At 41.7% G+C, this 24,106-nt stretch overlaps 1 protein-coding gene across 3 annotated transcripts; it reads left to right on the top strand.

Moving 5' to 3' along the window:
* Positions 1-3,121: 3,121 nt before the first annotated feature.
* On the top strand, positions 3,122-16,805 carry LOC148851693 (protein trichome berefringence-like 7). 3 transcript variants are annotated; one of them, XM_088946938.1, is made up of 5 exons: positions 3,218-3,449; positions 3,564-4,707; positions 15,119-15,277; positions 15,921-16,231; positions 16,502-16,805. In XM_088946938.1, exons 2-4 carry the CDS (start codon positions 3,899-3,901, stop codon positions 16,216-16,218), a joined length of 1,266 nt encoding a protein of 421 aa, XP_088803064.1. In that variant the 5' UTR covers positions 3,218-3,449; positions 3,564-3,898; the 3' UTR covers positions 16,219-16,231; positions 16,502-16,805. The 3 variants fall into 3 exon arrangements, with proteins under 3 accessions (XP_088803065.1, XP_088803064.1, XP_088803066.1); XM_088946940.1 differs by having other exon boundaries at positions 3,310-3,449; positions 4,559-4,707; XM_088946939.1 differs by having other exon boundaries at positions 3,122-4,707.
* The last annotated feature ends 7,301 nt before the right edge of the window (positions 16,806-24,106 follow it).

The raw sequence follows: 24,106 nt of genomic DNA on the forward strand, positions 1-24,106 counted from the left end.
TAATTGAGCTTGAATTGAGTTTTTTGCTCTAAAATCATTTAGTAAAGTCAAGCTCGAGTAGCCCAATTCTTGACACAATTCTCGATTCGCCCCCTACTTTAAAGTATTGTTGTCGCCCCGACATGATACGACTTTATCTAATTTAAGAACTCTACTCGTCAGTGCAAGGTCCGTTCGAAACAGCCTCTAGGGGCTTGCAGTGTGAATATCTCCTATCAAAAAATGTGCATAGGTATATCAGCCCCCCACAATGTATCATTGTACATCTCTGCCGTGTATTGTGAATATCTCTGAATAATAATATAAAAAATGATGATGTCATTATCAGAAGATGCTCTAAATACATAGTGGGGATGTGTTATGGGACATTATAGGGGCAATCTTGTGAGGGCCTGATTTGATCTCAATACATCAGAGGCTATGATTTTATAGTTTAAGTAAAAATGGTTTGCTACATAAGAGGGGTAACTTTTTCCTAATGCTCCATTTTGAAGGAATACAAATACAAATATATAAAGTGTAAAATCATATATTTTGTATTATTTTATATATATTTATACTGTAGATATTTGTATTTGTACTCCTTCTAAACTGAGCCTAAAGACCATACTAAAATAAGTATATCACTACGCGTCTACGCCGCTCTAATATATGCTAGCTATTGCAAATCTCAAATATTCGGGTGTATAAAAAATCTCAAATGTTTGGGCTCTGGTACTCATAGTATCACGTAAAGCAATGAGACAAAAAATCTTGAAGGAAGAATTGCCTAAATGGGTAGCAAGTCCCCATGAAAGGTTCATTGAAGCTTGTTGTGAATCTCTCCTATGGCACTTTAGAGTTTATGCATGACTGGTATGTAGGATCAGATTGTGTCACATGATAGGATCGTAAAAGATGCTAGAAAAGCCACGTGAAACGGGATTTTCTACTCACTTTTCCTATTCACTCTCTACCCACCGTGATTGAGAGATGTATAGCTGCAATTCATGGTAGGTGGAGAGTGGGTATCAAAAGTGAGTAGGAAATATGGGTTCTCTTTAGGCCCCATTCATTTGGCAGTAAATTACTTACATGGGTAAACATATTTACTAGGGTAGGTGTTATCTGGAAAAATGCTATTAAGGTAAGTACATTTACCCATGTTATTTTGCCATATGGGTAAGTGGGAAAATTTCCTAAAGGATCCCTATTTTTTTTTGTTTTGCATGGTTTTTAAAATCAGACCAGAACCGGAAAAACCAGAAACTGGTTAAGTCAAGTGACCAATTTTGTTTTACCCCAAAATCGTTATTTTGCCAAAAACCATTGATTTGGTTAGCAAACTGCTGATTCGGGCGTTCGAACCATCCAACCCAAAAACTAGACCCCTAACTGGTTTGTTGTCTGATTCGATTTTAAAACCTTGTTGTTTTGGTAGGAATATTTTAATTCTACACAGTTTGGCCAATTACACCTCCCCCCAAAATAACTTACCCACTTCTCAAGTGGATAAATCTTTCTCAAGTTACAAAAACTTACCCAGGGAAAGTTTTCTTTCTATGGAACCGATACTTCACTACTAAAAAGAACGTGAAAAAATTGATCAACTTTTCCATTGATTAACTCCCCTCCCCCAAATTTACCCCAAAAGAATGGAGCCTTACATGCATCCCTTCCCAGGGCACTTTGAGGCATGTGTATAGCAATATATGTTATTCTCTCTCTACATGTGTTTTTAGCCGAAGGGTTGGGATCTAAGCAATCAACCCCCCACCACACATCCCCGCCATGTATTGGGAACATCTCCCAATGATGACATCATCATTCCTGGTATTATCATTAGGAGATGTTCCTAATACATGGCGGAGATGTGCTGTGGGATATTGTGGGGGGCTGACTTGAACTCAGAGCCATGCATGCCTGCATATGGTAATCTTTGTTTATTTTAATTCTCATTCCTCATTCACCCAATTCTTTCCCTTCACTTTCTAAACCATTTCCCTATCTCCCCTATTGGCATTTATCTCATAAATTTGAGAACTCATAGCATCTAATAACCCAATCCAAAGTGAATGATAAAAGTACTTTTGTAAAAATATTTTTGTAGTAGTGATTTTGTAAAAGTGTTTTTATAAAAACACTTTTGTAAAAGTGCTTTTACAAAAGTACTTCCACGAAAGTATTTTTATAAAAGTGTTTTTGTAAAGATTTCATAAAAATGCTTTTATAAATATATTTTTGTAAAAGTATTTTCATAAAAGTGCTTTTGTAAAAGTACTTTTATAAAAGTGCTTTCTCAAAAGTACTTTCATATAAAAGTTCTTTTACAAAAATGTTTTCGTAAAAATACTTTACTTTCATAAAAGTATTTTTCATAAAATTTCTTTTATAAAAGTATCTTTGTAAAAGTGCTTTTATAAAAGGGTATAATTGATATTCTAAAAATTTATTAGGGACACTCATAGATGAAAAATTTTGAATAAGTGATTATTGTATGAACACTTAAAAAAAGTTGGAAATTTAAAATTAAAAAATAAACCCTTATTTTTAAAATAAACACTTATTTCAGGTTATTTCCCAAATCCTAATAGTGCTTAATAGCCCAAATAAACACTTAATTTTAAGCACTCCCATCACATAAATTTACTACTACTTGTACAAGAATTAAAACTTGGTCTGTAAGTGCATGATTTTCTCCTCGATAATACTGTAAAAGAGATGTAAATTGAATAAATTTGCCGTGGGCGTCTAGAAAAAGATTCCAGTATCATAATCTAATCTTAATAAATTTCCTTTTTAATTATCTTTATTTTCGGAGTTTTAACGTTTTAAAGAAAAAATTATCAAACCACCAGTCATACGGTTTGACATCCGGTCCAGGTTCACAATAATGCATTAATCGATCTACAAATTGTCGATCATTGCCTGCATCATGGCCTGGATTCCATGGCCCACAGACTCTTCTCGAGATCATTAGGTGGGCCCCTACCTTTTCAGTGGTGGCCCACCTCACCAGTCATGTGCAACCACATCCATCCATTAAATCTGATTAAAATTGTACGGCTACGATGAACCTAACATTAAATTAGTTAATTAAGCGCTCTATTTTGGAGGCAAAGTTCCAAACAAGCTTCCAACCGACAAGCATCTGTGTTGTCACACTCTATGTTCCGATCCGATCGTCCAAACCAACAAAAATTTGTTTGTTTTCCCGCAATTTTATATTCGTTGTTGTGCCCTTTGTGGAAATTGACTGGATCACCCTTCTCTTTCTCTCTCGTCGGCTTTTGCTAATTGGTAATTGCCACTCTCCGGTGGTCTCCAGCTCCACCAACCAAACTCCGATCTTTGCCATTTCAAAGCAGTGTGTAGCTGCAAAACATCATTTCCTGCTCTGAGGGTTTGTCTTTGCAAAACTTCACCAGTCATTGCAGTTTAGTTACTGTCGTCGTCATCGTTGAATGCAGGTACCTGGCTTAGTTCTGTCTTCTTGATCAAATTTCACTAGATTTGATTTTCTTGGTATATTCTTTTACCATTTTTGCTCTTTGTTTGGATTCAATTCTGTGATGCTCAAGAAGACTCTATGGTTGTCAAGAAAACCGTTTGTCATCGGCGGTTGGCGTGCAGGTGTTTCGGGTAGAACGGAGAGTTTTGTTTTGAGGATGTGGTTTCTGTAGATATTGGTCTTTGAGCAAAAATGGGGTTTTAATGCTTCGGAAGTTTATAGTTTTACAGCGTTCTGTGCCCATTTTGGTTCCAACCGAGTTGATTTGGCAATGATGTTTAGTAGATACTCATGGGTTCGCAATTTATGGATTTGAGAGATTGTATCACTGGATGCGTTTTTGTGGAAACGCACTTCGATAATTTGTATAGGACACTAGACTGATGTTACTTGTCTCACAGTACCAGGATGTTTGAGATGGTCGCTAGTTTCAATCGGAGTATGTCCGACCATTTGACCCTGAGGTCCTTGAGTTTTAACAGCTCAGGAGCTGCTAGCCACTGTAAGAGCTGGGTCTCACGATCGTTCCATGGTCTTCTTGTGATTGGTTCGTTGGTTTCATTCCTTTTAGCAATGGGTTGCGGATATCTGTATGTTTTCCCCAGTTTCAGTCAGGCGATTCATGGATCTGGGATTTCCAAATCCAACGGTTCGACTGAGACTTGCAATGTTTTCCATGGAAGCTGGGTCCAGGATTATAGTTATCCACTGTATAATAGCTCACAATGTCCTTTTGTAGAGCGAGGGTTCAATTGCTTGGCTAATGGGAGGAAAGATAGAGATTATCTCAAGTGGAGGTGGAAGCCCAAGAATTGTGATATCCCAAGGTTTAATGTACATGTGGTTCTGGAGAAGCTCCGGGGAAAACGGGTTGTTTTGGTTGGCGATTCCATGAGTAGAACGCAGTGGGAATCTTTGATATGTTTACTGATGACTGGGGTGGAGGATAAGAAGAGCGTTTATGAAGTTAATGGGCAGAAAATCACGAAGCAGATTCGATTTTTGGGTGTAAGGTTCAGTTCCTTTAATTTCACTATTGAGTTTTACCGTTCAGTTTTCCTGGTGCAGAGTGGCTGGGTGCCTAAAAATGCACCAAAGAGGGTTAAGTCGACATTGAGGCTGGACAAGTTGGATGACATCAATAAACAGTGGATCAATTCGGATGTTTTAATTTTTAATACAGGGCATTGGTGGAACCCCGGGAAGCTTTTTTCAATGTGAGTTCAGCTTTACTAGTAAATCAATTTCTACCTGTTTCCTTTTTTGTTTTATTTAGGGCTTCATACATAATTACTTTGAGATCCACAATATATGCAGTTGAACAAGAAAGTGATTGACCCATCCGCTTCTTTTTCTTCCATATTCATTTATTTTATGTATTGCATATCATAGTACAATGTCATGCCCCGTTGATGGTATCAGATACTATCAGATGGTGTCAACAAGTTGGGAATGGCCCTTGCTAGTTGGCACACTAACTCAATAAGATCAGGGAGATCTCGTCGTCTATAATTTGTCAAATCAAATTGATACCAATGGAAAAAAGATCTTGATCTGCTGGCCTTGTTAGATTTGGAATAGGGAGGGATATTTTTTTGTTGTTACTTAAGTGACAAATCCATATCAGAATAGTTTTTCTTTTGTAATGGAGAAGAGCTACCTGTCCATGTTTGTGTATTTGCCTGCATCCTCTCTTGTTCTTTTTCTCCACGTATATCCAATACAATCAATACAGTTACCCTTTATTAAAATTGTCCTGTTGTGTTATTTGTGTTTTGTATGCATAATCACTTTGAGATTTATGTTCCTTATGATGGATGATAGAAAAAGTAGTTGTGCAAATTTGTTTCTTTCTTTTTTTTTCTTCCGTTTTATATATTATTTTCTTCGTTTTTTGTTTTGGATTCTAAACTTTGGTTTTACCTCACTCTTTATGTTAAACCAAGGAGCTTCATGCCTAACTTGATAGATGCTGGAATATTATAGAAGGCTTAAATCTTTGGAAGAAAATGTCTGTTGACTCTGCTGTTGTTCTTCTTTAGTCTGGATTATTTCCTTGTGTAATGTGTTTGTGGCGTTAATCCTGTCTTACATTTGTAATGTCTCTGTGATCATTTCCTTGTGTAATGTGTTTGTGGCGTTAATCCTCTTTCTTTCCTCTTGTAATGTCTCTGTGATAGGGGTGAGCTTGGGTTGGTTCGGTTCCAAGGCAGAACCTGGAACCTATGCTGTAGGGGTCGGTTCCAGGTTTCTGGAATCAGGACCTACCCTGTCAAGATTGGTTTCAAGCTTGGTTCTGGCCTTGGCGGTTCCAAGGTCAGTTTCCAGGTTTACCCACAGAACCTGTTCCTTAAAAAAAAATAATATGTTGTTTTTCCCTTTCAAAGCTTTAACCTTGGATAACAACTTATCATAAACATTCCACATTTCATTCAATTTCAAAGAAAATAAAACATAATCATAAACAACCTAAATAATATCACATAGTCATTACTAATCCAAAGTCCAACTTCACATGTATTCCACAATTTAGTTAAATGCAATTTCAGTGCAAATAGAATACAATCCACAATCAATTATTAAAATAATAAAACATAATTAATACATGATCTATCATTCAAACACATAAACTAAGTTTAAATTACATTAAAAGCCAAATCTCAAATTATAAATATATACGATTGGTTATAAATCTTCTTTTTTTTTTTTTTGTAAAAAGGTAAGGTGATTTTCTTATAAGGAACAAGAGATTACAGAGGGGCCCCACTCAAGGAGCAACAACTGGGTCCAAAGACCCTACATTGAATTACAACTCAAACAAACTTCTAGACCCCGGATGGGCTCCAAGCACCCTGCTTCGAAGACCTTTAGCAGCTTCTTTTCAAGAGATTAGCTTGCCTACAGGACTAGAAATTAGACAGTTTACATCCTTGGAGCAGTTTTGGAAATTTTTCTATTCCTCTCCACCCAGATGATACTTATTACTGCTGCAGGACTGACATCCAAACACTTTTTGCCAGTCTTGACAGGGCCTGGAGCTCCCAACACCTTAGCAGATCCATCACAGTCTTTGCTATAACCCAAGATAAACCCACAGAGGAGAGGTAATGCCCCCAAATTTCTGCAGAAACAGGGCAATGAATGAACAACTGGCTGTTGTCCTCTTCTTCTTGGCCACATATCACTAGACCTGTTCATGGGTCAGGCTGGGCCGGGCTTTTGCTCTTCATTAACAGAAAATTTTCAGGCTCGAACCCAACCAATGGGCCTACAACTTGGGCCTGAGCCCGGCCCTGAGTTCCCCTCTAAGATTGAGAGAATGGTGCCTGAGATGAGTTTGCCGATTCCTGGGAGTCTGAGAGTGAGAATGGAAACTGAGAAAGTGAGAAATAGAAGATGAAAACAGTGCCAGCCAGAGAGAGAGAGAAACAGAGAGAGCTCACCGCCGGAGAGAGAGACGACCTAGTTTTGGTGGCACCAGCTGCCGGTGCCTAAGTTCGCAAAGTAAAAACGGTGCGCCTGGGTTCGCCGGTTCTGAGAGTCTGAGAGTGAGAAACTGAGAATGAGAAGAAAAGTAAGAACTGAGAAGATAGAAGATGAAAATGGTGCCTGAGTTCACAGAATGAAAACGGTGCGCCTGGGTTCGCCGGTTCTGAGGGTCTGAGAGTGAGAAACTGAGAATGAGATGAAAAGTAAGAACTGAGAAGATAGAAGATGAAAATGGTGCCTGAGTTCACAGAATGAAAACGGTGCGCCTGGGTTCGCTGGTTCTGAGAGTCTGAGAGTGAGAAACTGAGAATGAGAAGAAAAGTGAGAACTGAGAAGATAGAAGATAAAAAAGAGAGAGAGATAGAGAGAAACGACCTAGTTCTGGTGGCACCGGCTGCTGGTGCCTGAGTTCGCAGAGTGAAAATGGTGCACCTGGGTTCGCCGATTCTGAGAGTCTTAGAGTGAGAAATGAGAGCCGGTTCTGAGAGTCTGAGAGTGAGAAATGAGAATGAAAAGAAAAGTGAGAAGAATTTAGGGTTAGGGTTAGGTGGTTTAGGAATTTTGGGTTTAAATTATACAAAAATCGGGCTGGGCTTTTTGACAAATCCCGAGCCCGGCCCGTAAAATAGTCGGGCTCGGGCTTTTAGGCCCAAGGTCAAACCCGCGGGCTAAAATGCATGTTCAAGCCCGTCTGGGGGCTGGGCCAGCCCATCGGGCTACCCGGCCCATGAACAGGTCTACACATCACACACTGCAGGTCTTGGATCTGAATCCCTCTTCCAATCAAGTTCCTTTTAGAAAGGCTATTATCCAACACTACAGCCCAAACCAAGGCATTTACTTTAGAGGGGGGTATTGGATTCCAGATTTTGTCATTAGGAAGCTCAGCTCTGTCTCCAATTATTAAACTTCTGGCAAAAGAGTTAACTGAGAACAACCCGTCTGCAGTCCAGTTCCAAGTCCAAGTATCTTCTTCCATCTGGTTCAATGGATGATTGGATAGCAACTCAAACAGCTCTACCACTTGGTCTATTTCCTAATCTTGAAATTGTCTTCTGAAATAAGGATTCCAGGAAATGTTGTTGTCTCTCATTTCATAACAATCAGCCACCATTGCATCCTGATTCTCTGCAAGCTGGTATAACTGGGGAAAGGACTTGGCTGAAGGCCTGCTATTACACCAACTATCCTTCAAGAATTTCAGTCTGTAACCAGATCCCAGCTTTAGGGATAATCCTCTATTTAGAAGTGGAACAACTTCCATAATTTTCTTCTATAGAGACATCCCAAAGAGGAGAAATTTAAAACGGTACCCTGTCACCTCTATCTGTACCATACTTTACTGCTAATAATTTCTTTTTTATCAGTAGCAGAAATTGTATTGATTGAAACCATTAAAAAAGATGGAATTGTACATAGCAGAGAATGGAGAGATAAACTCTCTTATCTCTTCCAAAAGATGAACAAGTTACAAACAAGCCCAAAATAATTGATTTCTTCCCACCCCTTGTTTTTTCAAAGAATCAGCAAAAGAATTAGCATTTCTTTTCACCCAATGTAAAGTGACCTCCATCCCTTGGAGAAGCCTTATAATCCTCCTCATCTCATGAATATATTTCCACCTAATGAGGGCAGATTTGGCCCTCCAGTGGAATTGTGACACGTGGCACCTCGTGACAACTAGGCAAACACCCAGCCAACAAACTTAGAAATTGGTGACCTAACCGGGCACCGGTTTGGCTGGCCTAGTGCGACCTGCGCGTGGCCTGGCGCGCGACCTGGCCGACCTGGATCAGCCTAGCACATGATCCGGCCAAACCGCCCATAAGACGCCCACCAATAAACTCGGCGACATACATACCCCACGAGCTCGGTAGCTCCTAGGGAGCTCGCCAAAGAGCTAGGCAGCTCGGCAGAGCTCGCCACAAACAGTTTGGCAGAGCTCGCCACAGGGAGTTCGCCCCCAAGCAACTCGCCACCAGACAGCTCGCTATAGGCAACTCGCCACTTGTAGAGAAGTTCGGTACAGGAGTAGTTTGGCGTATCGCAAGAAGATCTCCTGCCTGACGACCTGGCCTAGACACTAACCCGCCGGCTGACACAGGCGTTGACCTGACAACCTGGCCCAGACACCGACCCGCCAACTGACGCAGGCGCCGCCCTGACAACCCGGCCCAAGCGCCGACCTGGCCGCCTGACACAAGCGCCAGCCTAACGACCTCGAGGAGTTCACCACCGTACTCCGGTTCTAACAGGATGTGACGAGTCTTACTGTTTGGAGGCTTTTCACCCACCTAACCCGCGAGGACTCCGGTATATAAAGACCTCACCCCCCAAAGGGGAGGGGGATGAAAAAAGGGAAGTAATCCCTGCTCTCTAGCTCTCTCGTTTCTCTAATATTATCTTCAAAGATCTCTACAATCAGAGTGCTAACTTAAGCGTCGAAGAGGCCCCGCTGGGAAAATACCCCCGGGACCTCTGATTCAGTTCTCGCAGGTCCCTCAGCTCCCGCTGCCTACAAAGAGGAGGAAAAGATGGAGTTCTCGCAGGTCCCTTAGCTCCCGCCACCTACAAAGAGGAGGAAAAGATGGAGTTCTCGCAGGTCCCTCAGCTCCCACTGCCTACAAAGGAAAGAAGACCACCTCATGCTGAGGGTAGTCGGATTGCGACGCACCAGGGAGCTCCACCATTTTCTAAGTCACCGGTCGCCTAGTAGGGAGTTCGCCACCAGGTAGCTCTCCACCAGGCAGTTCGCCACCGAGCAGCTCGCCACCAGGCAGTTCGCCACCAGGGAGCTCGCCACCAAGCAGTTCGCCACCAGGTAGTTTGCCACCAAGCAGTTCGCCACCAGGGAGCTCATCACCAAGCAGTTTGCCACCAGGCAGTTCGCCACCAGGGAGCTCGCCACCAGGCAGTTCGCCACTAGACAGTTCGCCACCGGGCAGTTTGCCACTAGGCAGTTCACCCCTAGGCAGTTCTCCACCAAGCAGTTTGCCAGTAGGAAGTTCACCACCAAGTAGCTCATCACTAAGGCACGCCACCACCGGGTCAAATGACGAGGTACTTAGCCAAAAAATTTTACATCACAAAACATTGGTACGTGGCTGAAAACGGTTACATCACTACCATCCCTCATCCTCTTCCTTTTGCAACCATCTAATCACCAACTTCGAGTCACCCTCAATTGAAAGTTGTGAATATTCAAATCCCTTCCTTTCCGTATTCCTTCCATGACAGCAAGTATTTCAGCTCTTAGAGCATCACCTACCTCTATTAGACCGAAGAATAGGGCAATAATTTTTCCTTCCTCAGTTCTGAACACACCTCCAATGCCAGATGGTCCTGTGTTGCCTTCACTGCTACCGTCAAAATTCAACTTTACTGCTAATAATTTGCTCCACCAGCTTTCCCTTTCTTTCCCAAATCTCCACACCCATTTCCTCAATAGGGCCTGATTGAAAGTCTTTAGATTTCTAATCCCAAGACCTCCCTTTTCTTTTGGAGCACACACTTGATCCTAGTTTACCAAGTGGATTTTCTTTTCCTCCTCCCAACCTCTCCATAAGAAGTCCCTCTGTAGTTTTTCTATTTTTTTGAGCCACTTTTGAAGGAAGTGGGAAAAGAGAAAGAAAGTAAGAGGGTAAATTAGAAAGGGAGCTCTTTAAGAGAGTGATTTTTCCTCCCAAGGACAAGCACTTGGCTTTCCAAGAAGCCAGTATCTTGGGAGGCCAAGATACATTATAGGTAGGAAACCAACCTGGCAAGCCAGTACCTCAGCAAAAAAATTTCTAAATTCTCTAACCTTCCAACTGGGATTTGTCCATTCTTTGACCAGTTCACTTTCAACCCTGACACAACTTCAAACCAGCTCAGCACCACTAACAGAACTTCCAATTGTTCCACATCAGCATCAATGAAGCAGAGTGTGTCATCTGAAAATTGAAGTAATTGAACCCCCCCCCTCCTTCCCCCACTCGGCTAGTAAAGATAGCAGGAATTTCCATTACACAGATGTAAAGGAGGGGGATATGGGGCCCCCGTGCCTTAAACCTCTGGAACTCTAAAAGAAACCAGCCAATTGGCCATTCACTAGAACTGAAAACTTTGGAGAGGTGATACGAGCCTTGATCCAATTCCTCCATTTCTGGTCAAAATTCATCCTTTCCAACACAAAATCCAGACATTTCCAATTAACATGATCATATGCCTTTTCCAGGTCCAGTTTACATAACAGTCCTGTCCTCCCCTCCCTTTTCCTTGAATCAATCAACTCATTTGCCACTAGAACACTGTCTAACATTTGTCTACCCAGCACAAAAGCAAATTGATTTTTTGCTATCACTGTATTTAGAACCTTCTTTAATCTCTCTGCTAGGACCTTAGCCAAGATTTTATAAAAATTGTTTAACAAAACTAATTGGTCCAAAGTCCTTAATATTAGTTGTGCCTTCCACCTTTGGAATTAAGGAGATAAAAGTAGCATTTAGGCTTCTTTCCAAGGCTGCATTTTGGTGGAAATCCTGAAAAACCTTTAACAGGGCCACTTTTACCACCTCCCAACACTGTTTGTAGAACGGATCGTTAAGACCATCCAGCCCTGGTGACTTGTCCACTTCCAAGTTTTTTTACCACGTGCCAGATTTCTTCCTCTGAAAAGGGGGCTTCCAATTCCCTTTGCTGAAGCTCTGAGAGTCTCCTAAAGTTGAGGTCAACCGGGAGAGGTCTTCTGTTCCAACTTTCCTTGAATAGTTCTGAAAAATACTTAGTGGCATTTCCACCCAATTCTCTCCTACCTGATCTTCAGATTCGAGCCTCTCCAGATGGTTTATCCTTTTCCTAGCATTTGGTATCTTGTGGTAAAAGCTGGAAATTTTAACCCCTGCTTTAAGCCACTTAACTCTGGCTCTTTGCCTCCACTTCCTTGATAACCTCTAAACATTTATTTTCTTTTCTTTTTCTTTTTTTTTTTTCTGAATCTGAACTCCCTTGAAACTCTAGCCTCCAAAATTTCAGGAACTCCTTAATTTGATTCATCTTTTTCTGCCAAAATAAATGAGTTGGTACCTTCAAACTGAATTCTCACCATTTTGTGGAAAGTAAGGGGACCAGCTCTTCCTCTTCAAACCAAGCGTTTTCCATCTTGAATGGGCATTTTCTGGTCTCCTGAGTTCCACATACTAACTGTAAGGGGGTGTGATCTGAGACAGGGCGTGGGAGAGCCATCTGTTTTATGTGCTAAAAACTATCATCCAACCTGGAGAATCAAGAACCTGACTAATTTAACTAAAATCGGGGATGCCTGATTGTTTGTCCAGGTGAACTGAGACCGAGATCCATCAACTCAAAATGATTCACAAACTCCACAAACCTTCTCATTTCTCTAGTTCTCCTTGTTCCTCCCTTTCTTTCTTCCATAAATCTCACCACATTGAAATCCCCCCACCAATCACCCATGGGATGGAATACGCACCTCTGGCATCTGTAAGATCCTTCTAGAGTCTCTCTCTCTCTCTCTCTCTCTCTCTCTCGAGTACTCAGTTGAACCATACACATGAGTGAATTGTCCTTGGAATCCCCCTCTAGTTCCAGATTAACTAACACTGAAAAATTTCCAACATGAGAAGAAATCAGTTTACATTTTATCCTGTCCCAACCAGTGTTTTAAAAGGCGTGGGAAAATGCCCTGAGGTGTATGCCAGAGGTGCTGACACCTCTGAGGTGTACACCTCAGGGGCAAGAGGCGTATGCCTCTTGCGCTTTTTTCATGAGGCGTGCTAGAGGCATACGCCTCATGCACATCTGATATAAAAAGACAAAAAAAAAAAAGAAAAAAGAAAAAAAAAAGGAAAGAAAAGGAAAGGAAAAGAAAGGAAAAGAAAGAGAAGGGAAAGAAAAAGAAAGAGAAGAAAAAAAGAGAAAAGGAAAGAAAAGGAAAGGAAAGGGAAGGGAAGAAAAGATAAGGGGGAAGAAAGTGGTCTGCTCCCTGCCCCTTTGGCGGGGGGGGGGGGGGGGTTCAACTATTGTTATGCATCTTTATTCTTCTTAATATAAAAAGATTTTTATTAAAAATAAAGAAAAAAAATGAGATCCCTTCCTCTTCATCCTCCTCCTAACACCCCTCCTCTTAAGGAGGCTTACGCCTCCTTGTGTTCGGGAGGCTTACTGCGTTCTGAACTACGCTTCATACCTCTAGGTAGTGGAATGCCTCGCGTCACGCTTCTGTGTTTTAAAACATTGGTCCCAACATGAGGTTTATATCTTATGATTACGGTTGATTATAAAACATAATCATAAGATACCTTTTTTGGTAATTAATTATTTCATTAATTACATCAAAGGATCTTCTGATTAATACAATTATACTTTACCTTTGCTAAAAAAAATTAATGATTTTAGTAGCCAAAAGAGTTAAACTGTTACAAGAATCGCAAAGAGAGGAACGAGGTGTGACCTCTCCTAATAGAGTGATTACAAATACACAAAACTGAAAGTAAGAATTAAGTTACAGTTCAGCCCAGTACAAATGTTCCCAATTTGCCCCTTGTTTGGCTAGAAAATCAGCCAATACATAATCATTATTTTTAATAATTATTTTTTATGAGATTAATATGGTAGTATAATTAATAATTACATTATTTGCATTAATAATTAAATTATGTTAATGTAACATTAAGAATTATCAATATGACATAGCGACATTTAGAATTATCAATATTACTCGGTACTCAGTATACAGATGTAATAATCTCTCTCATCATTTACTTTTAAATTTTAAAAGGAAAATTTAACCCATAAAGAAAAGATCAAAAGCAACAATAGAAGGAGCCCTTCCAGGGGAATGATCCAGCACTACTAGTAATTGTCCCTAAATAGAGGAAGGAATCTAGGGAGGTAGGCACCCTTTCTAAATTAACCTGCTATAAAGTGGTTTGTCCTTCATTCTAGATTCCATGATTTCTACACCTGTTCTCATGAAGACCACACTTGACCTGCATGGATTTGAAGCTTAGCATCTAAACCCCTCTACTCCTTGTCCTAAATTGTGAATTTGTGATGTTGTTGCTTCTTCCTTAAAGCTTAGGTTTTAAGATCTTTTAGGAACTAGGAAGAGGAAAATATCTAGAAGTTTGTCTGAAATTTTATGCTGTCTGAATATAGATATCTTATAGAGGGTTGAATAGGTGGGTTATGCATTTCAAAAACTTCTGGAAGATGCTTGAAAATTTAAGTATTGTACCTTTGAATGCTTTTGGTTGATTTGTAATTTGGGTGTTACCTCGTTACCCTTTTCTAGAGTTTTTTTTTTTTTCTTTCTCTATTAATAAAATTTTCTTTTTACTATAAAAAATGACTAATTTGTTAATGGTATTCCCATGACAGAATTTCCAAAATTTAGAAGTTTTCTCTTTTTTTTTTCCAAACAACTAGAAACATTGAAAATAAACATGCTATAAATTGATAACCACATAAAAATTTCAAAATTTCTTGCAATCAAAGTGAAATATAAAAAAAAAACTTTCAAGGTCGTTGTAAATATAAAATCTTGACACAAGTAAATACATGGTTGTCCATACTCCTATCACAAGAATGCTTAATCTTTCATCCACTTTTTGCACTTGACTGTAGTTATGTAATGCCAATAGTTATTTTTATTGGTATTGAAAAGGAACCTGAGGTTCCAGAAAAACACAAAACATAAGTCCCCAGCTTCAAGACAACCGTCAACCTGCATTATGCAATGGAAACCAAAGGACACTCCCCAGCCTCAAGATAACCATCCCGCTAAACCACCAATTAGAATCATCAAGCACAATTACTCCCAGAGCATGGCAACCACCTAAATGAAAGAAAACACCCTGAATGCCCTTAAGACAACAGAGAATACCTTAGAATTAATCCAACATCAACCAAACAGCGATACCAAAAATGATAATGCATGTAAATTTTTAGTAGAGTTTGGCAATTTTACCTCATAGGGCCATTGCTTGACGCAATGGTATCAGGCTCTGAAGGAAATGCCTTGTGTGCAAATTGCAATATATAATCAAATTCTTAGTACTGGTTATATTGTTAGTTTGTTCTGTGCTGTTGTTATTTATGTAAAGGAAAAAAATGCTTCTAACATGTGTTACCAGACAGGGGCTGTTATTTCCAGGTTGGTAAATCATTGAGGCTTGGGATGTCAATAAATAATGCCTTCAGAGTTGCATTGAACACTTGGGCATCATGGATTGAGACAATGGTTAACACGAACAGGACACAAGTCTTCTTTCGGACCTTTGAAGCCTCTCATTGGAGGTACTCTTTTCATTGGTTTTCTCTGTACTGACTGCCATATTTTACTAGCAAGTTTCTTTAATAAGGACTAACTTATTAAAAAGTAAGAAGCAAACTAAGCCAAAACCAAACAAAACTCAAAACCAAAGGAGCATACAGTAAGCAAAAGAATAAAAAGAAATGCAACCAAACAATTATCAGAGATATAACTCCATTATCCCTGAGTGATTCACAACTCCTGCCTGTCAGAACTTAATTTGACTAGCTCATTGGACAAGCTATCAGCTAATAGGCACCCCAATTGAATGAGTTGTTTAATGTGAAAGGTCAGGCATGGGCTTCCCTGAGCAATGGAGATGCCAAGGACCACCTGAAGACTTCTTTATCAACAGAGTAGCTTTCTGGAATTTCCTTCACTTCTAATCCCCTTATGGACTTAACCTTGCCTCTAACCATCTTTGCCGTTCAATGAATGAGGCCAGAACAATAGTGCAATAGGAATACTGCTTCAAACATCCTCTGCAGGAGCTATTTATCTTTGATTTTTCTCATTTATATGATTTTATCCATTTTTCCTGTTTCATTGGGTTTGAATTAAGGCATTGGAAGGTGTGCATATCAGCATATTTTTTCTTGAAATAGCACTTGTTCTTGTTTCTATCAGCGGCCAGAGCCATAGATTTTGCAAGGTGACCCGTCACCCAATGTTGAGAACCAGAGGAAAGGACAGAAGTCCATTTTCAGCTATCATCTCAGAGGTGGTCCGGAAGATGAAAGTTCCTGTAACAGTTCTGCATGTAACACCCATGGGGGCCTACCGAAGTGATGCACATATAGGCACTTGGAGTGACACTCCATCAGTGCCTGACTGTAGCCATTGGTGTCTTCCTGGAGTTCCTGATATGTGGAATGAGATTATCTTCTCATATCTTCTTGCAGGGGGTGGACTTTCTTTGCAATGAACAAGAGCCCAATGTAAGTTTTCTCTCTCTACCTGTGAGAATTCCACCATTAGATATTTAAATAAGCATTCTTTTTCTTTCATTACTTTTTGTGTTTGGTCGGGGGAAATTGTTGCTCATTTTGCTTTATTATTATTTTTTTTTGTAGAGATTAGGGGTTAGGGAAATATATTTTATAGTCCATTTATTTATTTTTTATATTCTATCTATTGTGAAAATATTTACAATATTATGTTTCTCCTTTTTTATTTATCGTTATTTTTTTGTCTTCTTACTGTGGCAGCTGGGAGGAGATATAGTATGTTGAAGACCCCAGAGTTTAAGCTGATTGTAACAGAAATTGTTCAATAACTAAATTCTTTTGTGTGAAGAAGCACTAAATTCATTTTACAGCGTACAGAAAATTGTTTTCCTCACTTTTCTGATGATTGATCCAGATGTGGATAACTGGATTTGTGGCTGTATCAATCAGAAGTAATGAGATAAAGTACAACTTTTGTAGCATTGTACTTGCTATTGTGTACCATACCATTTTTTGGTGTATAGATTTCCCTTGAAATGGTATAATGGAATTTTTCCTTGTGGCAGATGGTTAGTTGATTTTGTTTGTCTTGTTTAATTTTGTCTCTGGGCTGAATATTGTATTGAAATCACAGTTCTTCCAACAACCATGATATTGTTCAATCTCTAAACAATTTCTGAATATGAAACATCCAGAGCTAATTGTCTGCCTCTGGGTTGGATATTAATATTGAAACCAGATTTCTTCTAAAAACATACCATCTATTTGCCCTTTACTATGTTCAATCTCTAGCTCCAATAAAAAATAAGTGCAATCCCTAGCCAGTTTCTGAATGTGAACCTCCAGAGTCTACAAATACGAAAGCTTAAAAAAAATCTTCATTGCTTTCTCTAAGTCAAAACAATTGCATCTAATGACTGGACAGCACATTGTAACAGCTGTACAGAAGAGGTTGAAGAATCTACAAAGAAACTTTGCAGGGGGTCACTGACCTGAACAGGATGATTAAGAAAGTACCGAGCTTTCATTAAGAAGGTGGTCATATAATAATCAAGGCTATGTTATTGTTTGGTTTGGTGGGAAATAAGAGGGTGAAACAGAAAGTTGAGGGAGGAAAAGTTACTAAACAATGATTTTAAAATTCCTTAAGAACTTAAACACTCAGTTTCTCTTATTTCCTATCAAACAAAACACAGTCTAAGTAGATGTTATTTCCATTCTGTTCTCTAAGGCCCTGTTATTTTTTCAGCAAGTTATTTACCCAGGTAAATGCAATTATCTGGATAAGTTTTTCCTGGGAAACACTTACCCGGGTAAGTGCATTTACCCATGTTCTTTTATTTCTTAGGTAAATAATGTAATGACCATTTTAGTCATAAAAATCCATTATTACAAGGGGCATTTTTGTCCCATTCGAGTGTTAACAACTTTTCTCCTAGGTGGGAAAGATATCTACCCACCCAGGAGATGGGTAAGTGATACCCAGGAAAATAAACTTTCCCTGATCCCCACATTTAATCTGAAAAAATGAATATGGGATTCTTGGTCAATTAACCTCCTCTCAAAATCTAAAAAAAAAAATGCCCCCTAAAATAATTGTGAAAAATAGTCAGTCGGAACTTGGAAGACCTAATAGCTTTATCAATCTTTTGTCAAGTTCTGACCATTATCCCAGTAAACCATTAAATAAGTTAGTATTAAAATTGTCAATAATTGTTTTCACAGTCTTTCCCTAAAAAATAAAAACTAATCAAGGTCGCTAGCTGGCTAGGTTCTGTTTTTGTTTTTCTTTTGCTAGGCATATTAAACACATGGCTGACCGCTGACATGCCTACAGGCTACAGCATACAACAATAAATTTCCATATCTTAAGGCGTAGGAAAAGAGACAACTAGGAGAAATCAAGAAGTGTAATGCAATCAATGACAACTCTTTGAAACCTTAGCATGGAAATCAAGTCTTCTAATCCTTACAAGGATGCGTACATGCATAAAATAATAATGGGAATTCATATAAATAGAACAGAGAGACATGCCATCTTCTTCATCTCAACACAAATCTATCCATTATCATCTACATTTGTCCAGAACCAGAAAAACAAAATGTCTTACGGGTTTCCATACTTTTCTCCACCACCTCCTTTCTACTACGAGTCTCCACTTCCTCCTGCCTACTACAAGTCTCCACCTCCCCGGTGGTGACACCACCTCATCAGCCCTACAGTCCACCACCACCACCTCCACACCACTCTTATCAACCACCACCCTTTGCACTGCCACCTCCTCAACACTCTTATCAACACCACCACCACCCCCTCATCCATATGCTCCACCACCCCATCATCTTGTCCCTTCACCATCCTCAGGACACCTTTCCACAGTTGTAATTGCTGTGTGTGCTTCACTTGGTGGCCTCCTCTTTCTTGCATTCCTCGCTGCTTGTCTCTGTTGCTTCGCCAAGAAGAAGAAGAAGTGCAAAGAAACTGAAGTCATAAATGTTGACGAACATACGAGGGTTCAGGAGGCAATTGTCCCTGGTCCGCATGGCACACAAGCAATTGTACTAAAAGTTGAGGAGGATGTGCATGTACAAGAAGCAATCAAGAAAGAAAAGGTCGGTCATGGTTTGCATCTGAAGTCTGTGGGGAGCCCTTCTCATGCTTCAGACGTCTCTTCATCCTCTTCTGGTTCCAGTCATCACCGCTCATAACACAAAGCTTGACTACAGATTATTAGTGTGCATGGTGTCCAAGGCTTATTAAATGTCTATATCTTCAACCATTTATTGATTTGTACGTACTCAATAATTTCAAATTGTGAAAATTCTCATTGTTACAAAGTTCGTTTGAATAATCTGATGGAATAAAGGTTGGAAGGTTTCTGCATTGTGTTCATCTTCCTTCATCAAATTAAGTTGCTGATAAACAGAACCGAGGGACAGATGGAAAAGGAAACGAAATACATTTTGACCATCATCTCAAGTCTCAACCACTGTACGTGTCGTCGCTTCTTATCCCGACACAGGATCGGTGGATGGGCCGCCAAGGGCGCCCTTGCCTTTCTCATGTTCTGAGGATTGCGAGCCACCATCAGTGTAGTATTCACGTTGATTCATTCTCAGTGCGTATTAAGACTCGGTTTTGGTACCAGGTGGCAAGACAACACTCTGGCTATATTCGGAGCAGTTGGGTCAAGTACGGGAGTCCGGATTTCGGATTTCGTGCACAATTGTTCGTGAAAACCTTTCTGTACATCCAATAAAAAAGTGCCACGTAAAAAAATCAATGTCTGATCCAATTTGTTAAAATTAGTTTTAATTAGAGATAAGTAGACTTCACTCTAATCTAAATCCATCGACGCCTGTATTTTTATATTCTATCAAGTATTTTTATATTCTATCAAATGGACCATATCAAGGTTCTAAATATCAACATAGACCGTTATGCTGCAGCGTATCGGCCTATGCGGTGCATTTTTTTTATGTTTTACTTATTTTTTTCCAAATTGGTTCAAAGTCATCGATTTAAGGCTCAATTACCAACTAGTAGCTGACCCGATATAATCCCTATAGAAGCATATCGGAAAGCCACCGGCATAATACATATCAACTGATACGGGCTGATATGTGTCAATACTTTGAACCTTAGACCAGATATTGGTTCAATCTAAACTATTCCAATATAAATCCATTATAGATGAATCAGGTCCAATCCAATCCAATAAATATTTTAGACTATTAAATCTGAACTGGTCCAATTCAATGTCTTTTTGGTCCATTCAATCCATCCAAATTGGTTTTAATTTAAACGGAGTTCAACCAAAAACCGGTCCATTGACACCTCTAGGGTCAAGCAGTACTCATCTAAGCAATGCTATCTGATGGTGCGCAATCCGGCCGGTCCGAGCTGTCAACGATTTTGCCTCTGGCTAGAGCAGAAGGTGCCTGAAACGGGGAAAAAAGCGAGTATCTCCGGGGAGGGACCCGGTGAGAGTGCTCCGAAGCTCAAGTTAATATTCTCAAAGGCAAGATGATAAACCAGATGGCGCAAAGTTCACATACCTCGTTCTTGGGGGGTAGAGAGACTTTTATAACCACTTCGCACACTCACTCCTAAGCTTCTGTCAGGTCGAGTATGATTACCTCTGCACTTCTGCCAGTTCGGGTGTCCTCACCTCTGCTGGGGCAGAACCGCCACTGCTCTCTTTGTTGGAGCCGTCTCTATAACTGGAGATGGCGGTGGCAGGTAGCGGTGGCAGGTGGCCGTTGAAGTGCGGCTGTCAAGCGTCAGGTCCCAAGTCAGTCAGGTGCGCCGCCTCTAGATACGGACTCCTTCGGTGTCAGGTACGGTGCAGTTGTTCAGTTCGACATCTCGGAGGCGAAGTGCTGGAGTGGTGTGCGAGGTGAAGTCTTGAGTTCAGATAGAGGTGTGGCCCGAACTGCCATGAGACAGGCCAGTTTGGGTTGTTGCCTTTTGTGTTTGTAAGGCTCGGGGTCCAAGGGAGAGCTCAGGCTCCTTGTGGGAAGTTTGGACCGTAGGTTCCTCTTTTTGGAGCTCGCGCCTTGGGCGTACTGTTGTCCCGAGCTGCTGCCTTTCCACGTGTTGAGTGGTTACGAGGTCGGGCCAAATCTTCCTTCATCAATTGCCACCCACTCCTCGCGCAAAGGGACCTGCCCTGGCACGAGGAGTTCGCGAGGTGGAGGGTGGATTTGACTGATAGCACGGAGTGCGCATTCGTCAGGGTTCTTTTGGGTTTCTCGAGTGCCAAAAAGTCGGGGAACGCGCCAATCCATCTATAAATACTAACAGATGTGAGCGTGCATTTATTTCAAAATTTAAAAAATGCACCGCTGGGAGATGTGACAGCGGGCATTATTTCAAAATTAAAAAAATGCGCCGCTGCTGTCTTTTACGTGGGGAGACGTGTGTCGACACTTTTTCAGTTTCAAATGACATGCGGCCAATCACGTCTCGGTCTCAGGAGACGTGCGATCAACGCGACTGTGGGCCATTGGATTTTCCTTAATCAGAGCCATTGATTTTCGATCACTATGGGTATAAATAGTGGGGGACCCCAGTCGCATTTCATTGCCATTCTCCCACGTTTTGCTTCTTGAGCTCGCGTCCAAGTTTTCGTAGTTCGTTTGCCTTTTCCGGGTGATTCTATTTTCTTCCTGGTATTCTTTTCCTCCTGATGTCTAGCTTAGACAGCTCAGACGATTCTTCGAGGGGTTCAGATGCAGGTTTTACGAATCAAGCTGCATCCCCCGACAGCCTTAGTGAACCCGAGAGCTCGAGGAGGAGCTTGAACCCGTAGGCCGAGTCGCTTCTGGTAGTTTGGCGTCCTCCTCCCGTCGAGGTTGAACGTTAAGACAAGTTTGGGCCCTCGACCATGACGCCTAAGGGGCTTCAGTCCCTTATTACCCAATTCAACTTGCCTAGGGAGTACACATATTTTATACCCTCGGGTAGTTTCCCTTGGGAACATGGTCCTAATGAGATCGTGATATTCTGGGAGCAGCTCGTTGTTGGGTTGCGCCTGCCTTTCCATCCCCTCGTTGTCGAGGTTATGAACCACTTCGGCATTACTATCGGCCAGCTTCACCCAAATTCTATTTGTAACTTGGTGGGGACAATCTCCCTATTTTGCGAACAGATCTTGCCTTTAAACCTGGAAATCTTTTCTTCCATTCTAATGCTTAAGAAGCAAGCGGGTACCCTTCCCGGGCGTAGGCGGGCGTACTACCTGTCTCCTCGCTCGGGGTTTAAGCTTTTACACGATCTTCCCAAAAAGGTCCTGGCATGGAAACGGGACTACTTCGGGGCGCGAATTGCATTGGGGTGCCCGTTCCAAACCGGGTGGGGGATGGCTGCCCCTGATGCCAGTGTTACGCTTGATAGGGAAACGGAGAAGGGCCTCCGGGAATGGGCACGGATTGGGCTAAAATGCCACCATTATCTGACGAAGGCCAAGCTCATCGAGGCTGGTCTGAGTTCGGGTAGGTTCCTTACTCAGAGGCTTGCCTTTTGTTTTGCTCTGTTCTTTCGCTTTCCTGATGCCGAGCTCTTTTTGCAAGTGTGATGAACAGAGAAGACTCGAGGTGGTAACCTATTTCACGCAACGAAGAGGAGGAAGCGAGTCGTCAAACGAACTCGTGCTGAGCTGCCCCGAGATATGGAGCCCGAGGTACTGGACTACCCATCAGTGGATCCACCGAGGGAGCTTGAGATGGCCCCTCCAGTGCAAGAAGCGGTAGGGGCCCCTTATGCCGAGGCTACTTACATGGGGGCTCCTGCTTACTCTGAGTCTGCTTATACGCGAGCTGGGCCTTCAGGCTCGGGAGCCCAAGGTGAGTTCAGGAGCGCGTTGTCACCGAACCATGCTCTTCAGAAAAGTAGGGAGGGCATTTATCCTGAGGAGGTCGCAGCATGGACCGAGCTCCCGTTGAACCAGGTAGCTTGTTGTGTTATCACTCATGCCATGGTGGTAAGTCAGCGATTTCTTGTCGGGCTCTTTGTTTTTATCTTTCTTGCTATCGTTCTTTTGATCATTTGTTATTTTTCCTCTTGGTAGGTAAATTCTTCCATACATGCCTTGGCGGCCCAAGTGGAAAGGAGCTCGAGGCAGGTGCGAGCTACCGAAGAGGCTTCCCACACTACCGAGGCGGCTTCTCGAGCTACTGAGGAAGCTTTTCGCGCTGCATAGGCCAGGCTGGCGAGGTCTCAGAGAGATACCGAGGCCATGGGAGTTGTGGTGAAGCATATGGCAGACCTGAGGCTGGACTTGCAGCATCAAGTTGAATACCTTCAAGAGGATATTAGGGAGAGGATAGAGATCTTTTCTCAAGGCATCGAGGATGGCAAGAAGAAGGCCATCAATGATTATATCGCCTCGCCGTGCTTTGACGACCTGATGGTGGGCTCGTACAGAAGGGGCTTTAAACTAAGCCAGTGGATGATCCGGAATACGTACCCCGAGATCGATATTAGCGCCATAACCACTTCGCGCATTACTTAGGAGATGGCCAACGCTGCTGACGATGAGCCGGATTCTGAGGACGAGACAGGACCTTCGGGTGTTGCTGAAGTGCTTTCTGATGGTGAAGAAGTACCTCCGGGCCTGTGAGCTCGCTTCTGTTGTTTTTTTTTTTGGAAATGTACACAAAGTATTTTGCAATGGAATGATTTTCTTTTGGTTAAGTGTTGGTCACTCTTTCTTCCGAACTGCCGATGTCCCTATTAGTTCATTGTTGGCGCTTTGCCTGAACTTTTAGTTGGCATTTTTGCCTTTGCTTGCCCATACTAAGGTCCTTGTTAGCTCAGCATCCTAGCCCTTAGGCTTTGGTAGCGACTTAGTCCACTTCGCTTGGTGATCTATAGGTAGTATCGTCTCAAGTTAACGACGTTCCAAGCTCGGGGTACTTATTTGCCCTCTAAGGTTTTGAGCTCGTATGCCCCCCCCCCCGAGTACTCTCTTTACTCGGTAGGGCCCTTCCCAATTCGGTCCAAGTTTGCCCATGCCGAGCTCAGGTGCCATGATCTTACGGAGGACCAGGTCGCCGACGCGGAAGTTCCGCTTTTTTACTCTGGCATTGTAGTACCAAGCTACTCTTTGCTGGTAAACTACGGTCCGGATGTACGCGAGGTCTCTTACCTGGTCTAGTAGGTCGAGGTTGGTACGTAACTCATCTCCATTTGTCTGATTGTCGTATGCTTCTAGTCGTAGTGTAGGTATTTCGATCTCCGCCGGGATTACCACTTCGGTGCCGTAGGTGAGGTTAAAGGGGATCTCTCTCGTGGCGGTTTTTTTCGTAGTTTGGTGAGTCCATAGAACACTTGGTAGCTCGTCCGCCCACAACTCTTTAGCT

The sequence above is a fragment of the Nelumbo lutea genome, chromosome 5 (assembly GCF_056320005.1).
Source record: "Nelumbo lutea isolate HS-2025 chromosome 5, American lotus-T2T, whole genome shotgun sequence".
Classification (NCBI taxonomy): Eukaryota; Viridiplantae; Streptophyta; class Magnoliopsida; order Proteales; family Nelumbonaceae; genus Nelumbo; species Nelumbo lutea.